The sequence below is a fragment of the Talpa europaea genome, assembly GCF_964194135.1.
Source record: "Talpa europaea genome assembly, chromosome: 12".
Classification (NCBI taxonomy): domain Eukaryota; kingdom Metazoa; phylum Chordata; class Mammalia; order Eulipotyphla; family Talpidae; genus Talpa; species Talpa europaea.
Genome location: NC_140079.1, coordinates 81,295,154 through 81,301,521, shown reverse-complemented (window position 1 = coordinate 81,301,521; position 6,368 = coordinate 81,295,154). Strand labels below are relative to the sequence as shown.

General features: G+C 43.1%; 1 protein-coding gene across 1 annotated transcript; it reads right to left on the bottom strand.

The window, feature by feature from the left end:
* Window positions 1–4,812: 4,812 nt before the first annotated feature.
* GJC3 (gap junction protein gamma 3) lies at window positions 4,813–5,625 on the bottom strand (the record flags this gene model as incomplete). The annotated part of the gene is made up of 1 exon (XM_084250173.1): window positions 4,813–5,625. The coding sequence occupies one exon, from the start codon at window positions 5,623–5,625 to the stop codon at window positions 4,813–4,815; it is 813 nt and encodes a 270-aa protein (XP_084106299.1).
* Between the last annotated feature and the right edge of the window lie 743 nt (window positions 5,626–6,368).

Here is a 6,368-nt window from a genome sequence, read left to right as displayed (position 1 = left end):
AAAATGGAGGCATCATGCTCCCTGACTACAAATTATACTATGAAGCTACAGGATGTAAGATAGTATGGTAGTAGAATAAAAACATGGACACAGATCAATGCAATAGAAGTGAGAGTTCAGAATTAAAATGATATCTAAGTGGAGAACTAATTTATGACAAAGGAGCCAAGCGCATACAATAGAGAAAGAAAAGTCTCTTTGATGATTGGTTCTGGGGAAACTGGGAAGCCACGTGTAAAAGAATGAGACTAATCATCAGCTTATGCTCAAAATGAAGTAAAGACTTGAATATAAGACTGAATATAAGACTTGAAACCATAATATGCACAGAATAAAACATAGGTTAAAAACTGTTTAACATCAGTCTTAGTGATATCTTTGTGGATTCATCTCTAATAGCAAAAGAAACAAAAGAGAATATAAACAAATGGGTCTACATTGAACTAAAGATCTTCTGGGTCCTCCCCGGTGGCGCAGCAGTTGAGTGCTGGCTTGCGAAGCTGCCCGCAGCCTCTGCAGCACCAGTTCGATTCACCCGGGTGAGGGTCCCACATGGCCCGCAGACCTCTCCTGCCGCCCGCTGCGCCCCTCAGCAGTGTACTTCGGTCCTTCTGCCTGTTCTGCTCCCTGCTCTGGCTCTGGTGAATTCTCTCACCCTCCCGCGCTTCTGACTGTACCCAGTGCTTGTATAAATAAATAAATAAATCTTGAAAAAAAAAATCTTCTGCACAACAAAAAGAAACCATCATTAAAATGGAAAGGCAGCCAACAAAATGCGAGAAGATATTTGCAAATCATATATCAGACAGAGGGTTAGTATCCAAAATTTATAAACTCGTACAACTCAACGACAACAAAAACAACCTGATCAAAAAATGGGGAAAGGATCTAAACAGACATTTCACCATAGGAGAGAGACAGATAGCAAACTGACACACAAAAAGATGCTCTGCATTGCTTATATTTGGAAATGCAAACCAAAGCCACAATGATATTTTACCTCACACTGGTTAGAATGACAATTATCAAAATTAAGAAATAATAAATGTTGGCAGGTATGTGGAGGGGAAAAATACCTTGTCAACTGTTGGTATGACAGTAAATTGGTATAGTCATTATGGGGAACACAATAGAGGATCCTCAAAAATATCTGAAATAGAACTACCTTATGGGTATTTACCTAAAGCACATGAAAACATTAACTCAAAAGTATATTTGTACTCCAATGTTCATTGTAGCACTAGTCACAATAGTGAAGATATAGACACAGTTCAAGTGCCCAAGAACAGAGAATGGATAAAGATGTGGTACACACACACACAGTGGAATACCACTCACTCATAAAAAAGATGAAACCTTGCCATGTAAGACAAACTGAATAGAGCTTGAGGGGATTACACTAAGTGAAATAAGTCAGAAGGAGAAAGGCAAATACTGTATGATTCCACTCATTTGTGCAATAGAAAGAAAACAAAAACAAACCTTTGGACTATGACAACACAATGGCAGTTACCAGAAGGGGGAAGGTGTAGGAAGGCTGCTTGATTGGTGGTGGGTGGGCATTACCATGCAGTCTTGGAATCTATAAAACATTGTAAACTTATGTTACCTCAACTTTTTAAAAAAATGCACCTTTTAATAATGTAGCTTGAAAACATGGAAGAAACTAGAAAAAAGAATGTTACCCAATGCAACAAATGAATAAGGAAAATATATAAAAATGCACAAATAGCAGCTGCTTGAGGAAAGAAATACTTACATCTTTCCGAATGGAAAATGGAGCCAGGCTGAAAATAACTCAAATGCTGGTCGTGCAATTCGCGAACAAGGTCAAGAAAGATACAAAAAAATAATGGGACCAAAATGAGGAAAGGGAATTGGAGGAAAATAAGCATTCAGTTGCTGACAAACCCAGATTACACATACAAATAAGAAATAAGAAAAAAAATTAGAGCAGAAATAAAATACTTAGGAATAAATTTAACCAAAGAAGGACCACAATTGAAAATTGAAAACTACTAATCAGTGTTGAAATAAATTTTAAAAAATTAAATAAAAGCAGAGACATCATGTATTTATGGATTAGAAGATTTAATATTTAATATTGTTATGATGGCAATATCCCCCATATTACTCAGAGTCAATGCAATCCTTATCAAAATTCCAACAACCTTTTTACAAAAATGGAATTCCAAGGTATTCCAAATAACCAAAACAATATTGGCAGGGAAAAGAACAACATAAGGTTCATATTTCCCAATTTCAAACCTTATTACAAAGCTACAGTAATCAGACCATGTGATATTGGCATAAGGATACTTGTATAAAGCAACAAAATAGATTTCTGTGCACCCAGAAATAATCCCATACATCCACAATCGATTGATTTTTCAATAAAGATGCCAAAACCATTCAATGGGAAAAGGATAGTTTTTTCAACAGATGGTTCAGGGGCAACAGGATATCCATATACAAAAGAGTGAAGTTGGACTTTATTACTCACCATATAGAAAAATTAACAACCTAATTATAAATACCTATATGTAAAAGCTACATCTACAAAATTCTTAGAAGGAAATACAGGAGTAAATCTTTATAGCCACAGATTAGGCAATGTTTTCTCAAATATAATACCAAAATCATAAGTAGCATGAGGAAAAATAAATTGGGTTTCATCAAAATGTAAAATTTTGTGCCTCAAAGGATTATCAATGAAATGAAAGACAACCCACAAAAGGGAAGAAAGTATTTGGAAATTATATATCCAGTAAAGATTGTATATCCAAAATATATAAAGAGTTCAACAACAAAAATACAATCAATCTGATCTTTTTTTTAAGATTTATTTATTTATACAAGAACTGGGGTACAGGCCAGATGCTCGGGAGAGTGAGAGGATTCACCAGAGACAGAGCAGGGAACAGAACAGGCAGACTAACAAAATACACTGCTGAGGGGAGCAGCAGACGAGACAGGAGAGGTCTGCCGTGCCATATGGGACCCTCCCTGGCCGGCCGGGATCAAACCAGCGTTGCCAAGGCTTCGGACAGCTTTGCAGCGCTGCACTCAACCACCAGCATCACCAGGGGAGGCCCAATCAATCTGATCTTAAAATGAGCAAAGGATTTGAAGAGATATTACTTCAAAGAAGTCATGCAGATGTGCAGTAAAAAGATGGAAAGATAATGAACATCATTAGGTCATTAGGGAAGTGCAAATCAAAACCACAATGAGATGCCATTTCACAGCCACTACTATGGCTACAGTTAAAAAATCAAAGCAAACAAAAACCCCAAATGCCAAGTATTGAACCCATTTATACCTTGCTGCTGTGGAAAATGGTTTGGCAATTCCTCAAAAAGTTAAAGAGTTACCGTATGTTCCAGCCATTCGAATCCTAGATGTTTATCCAAGAGAACACAAAAATTAGTATATGAATGGCCATAGCACCATTATTCATAATAGCCCCAACGTGGAAACAAGCCAAGTATGCATCAACCGAGAAGCAGATAAACAAAATGTGGTCTCGCCATCCAATGAAATAATATTCAACCATATTAAGGAGTGAAGGACTAAGACAGCACAGATGAACCTCAAAACTGTGCTAAGTGAAAAAAGCCAGTCACGAAAGACCTTGCATTGTATGGCTCCATGTGTATGAAAAACCCAAAATAGGAAAATCTATCGAGGCAGAAAATAGATGAGTGGTTGCTTACAAATACCTAAATGAAGGATATGGGAATTTGAGAGTAGTAGCTAAGGATTTCTTTTTGAGTTGATAGAAAGGTTTTTAAATTGTGTGAATGGATGCACAATTCTCTGTATATACTAAAAGTTACTGACTTTTGTACTCAAAATGAGTGACTTACATGGCATGTGAGCTATTTCTCAGTAAAGTTGTTTGAAAATTGACACTATCAAGAAAGAATTCAAAATGACATTTGCTTTTTTCTCTTGGTCTCTTTTTCCTCTTGCTTTTTTCTCTTGCTTGCTGTCTTGGTCACTTGGCTGGACTCTGGGTCCTGTCCTTCTGGCTATAAATAAGGGATTCTTTATATAACATTTGTGTAGCATAAAGAAAAAGTATTATTTTCCTAGTTGTTGAATAAGTGCCCCCAGGAGAACCAAAATAACTTCCCTTAGGAGTGAGCCTGCCTCATTTACTTGGGGGTTAATTTGGGATTAAGAAGAAGAAAACAAAACCAGGTAATTGCTCTTTGTTGAGAATTTGAGGGCACAGAAGAACCAAAAAGAGGACAGGAAGAAGGACTGTCTTCAGCAACGAGATTGCCATAGTCAATATTTATTGTGCTGGACAGGGAAAGGCACAGCTTTGTGGAGGCTTCTGGTGGCTGACTCGGGGACCGAACCCTTAAAAACTGTGACACCTACACCAGGAAATTCTGGTGAGCAGCTCAAGCAGGGGTTCTCCCAGGAGATGTTTTGGACAGCATGGCCCTTGCAGATGCTTCAATAGCCACTAATGCATCCTGGAGATAAACCCCTACTCACTGCACTTTGGGAAGAAGATCCAATCATAGGGTTTCTTCAGAGTTGAGCCAGGTGTCTTCACAACTCTGCAAAGTAGAGCATCAACCAGAAACTGAGACTTTCTAAATGGGAAGAGTCCTCAATGGAAGGGAAGGAGGAAAACCTGACTGAGCGCTTTGGTCCAGAATCATTGGAAGGAAGAAATGGAGAAGAGGGCTGGAAGCAGCAGTCAGACCTGTCGGGTCCTGGTTATCGACTTTGTGGGCAGTGCGCTTCTCGAGGGTGAGGGGCCTGCCATAGAAGATCAGCAGCGCAGAGGCTTCAGGGGTGGGAGGAAAGAGGGCCACTGGGCCCCTTCTCACCTACTTCTGGGAACTGCTCCACCACTGGGACGCTGCCCCTTCCCTCCTTGTGTCTTCTGGTGCGCTCTAAAGTTGGGAAGTAGTTTGAAAAGGAAAATTTGTGCTTCCAGTTCCTCCACCATCTCCCCAGGCCCAGAAGCACCAGCTCCAAGAGAGTAAAAGAGAGACAGAGTCCGCTGACCGCGAACATGGTCTTCAGGAAGATGCTCTTCTCCATGGGGCGGGACAGATTGCAGGTTATGCTCCCCAGGCAAGGCTCTCGACGGCATGCAACGGAGCTGGGCACCTTGAACCCGAAGAGGTGGTACTGCCCCGCCAGGGCTGTGCCCTCTAGGACCAGTCGCACCCCCAGCTGGGCCATGTAGGCCCAGAGCAGCCTTGGGCTTCCAGCCTCTGAGGGCTCCCTGATGCCCTCCCCTTCCAGGACCAGGGTCTCTCCCTTCTTCGCCTTTTCAGGTTCTTCCCAACGCCAGATCACGTGGTACAGAGCGAAACCTATGTAGAGGGCACTGGGCACAGCCACCAAGAGGACCTGGAAGGCCCAGAAGCGCAGCGGGGAGAGAGGGTGGAAGGCGTCGTAGCAGGCGGCCTTGCAACCCAGCTGTTGGGTGTGACACACGAATTCACTCTGCTCATCACCATAGACCCCAGTCCCGCTGGCGGCCAGCAGTGCCAGGCGGAAGCTCAGCAGCACGGGAAGCATGAGGCGCCCCACGGGGGTGGCGCAGCGACTCTCCTCAGCTGCCAGCCGAAGCAGGAACCTGCCACACATCCTGTGAGGGAACAAAGAACAACTGTGGGTGTAGGTGTGTTCCCCGCCCTCCACTCCTGCTGCCAGGTTGGCCCAGGCAGCCTTCCTGCTCCTCTCCAGGGATCTGGTTGCTCAAACACTAGGGTTCTGACAGGGCCTCGTTAGAGAACGTGGAGTCATCTCTGTCTAGTGGTGAGTGGCTGCAGGTGTGGCAGCAGGTGTGGCCCCCTGCACCGCTAGAGGGGACGAAGGTCTCTGTCTCTTTCTTCCTCCTCACTCGCTCCCAAACTTTGACTAGTCAGAGAGCAGTGGCCTCTGAAAACTGGTGCTTCCCCAGGCATTGGCTGCCAGCTCTGAGACCGCCGTCGGCATCACCTGAAGGAAAGCAGGGGGAGGCGTATTCTTTCACTGCCTGCTTTTCTCTGGCTGGGTGCCCTCAGCTGCTCAGGTGTCCGGAACCTGCCCCTTCCCCATCGCGGTGACAAGATGGAGATGCTGTGAGTTTAGGGCATTTGAGGGAAATCCAGAAAGCAGAGTGGGTGTGGGGCTTGCTTTAGTCTTATGTTCTTTAGAACCAGCCAGCTTCGGAGAAGCATAATATTTTGAAGGGAACCCAGCAGAATCTACTAGTTAAACATGAAGGGGGTTGAGAGCCGAAGCCAAAGCTGACCAGATAAAGATTTGAAATTCATCTCTGCTTTGCCACTGTTTCTTGGGCTTATGTTGCTCTCGTGGTACAAGGGACCTGGGTCAAGGACAGCTTT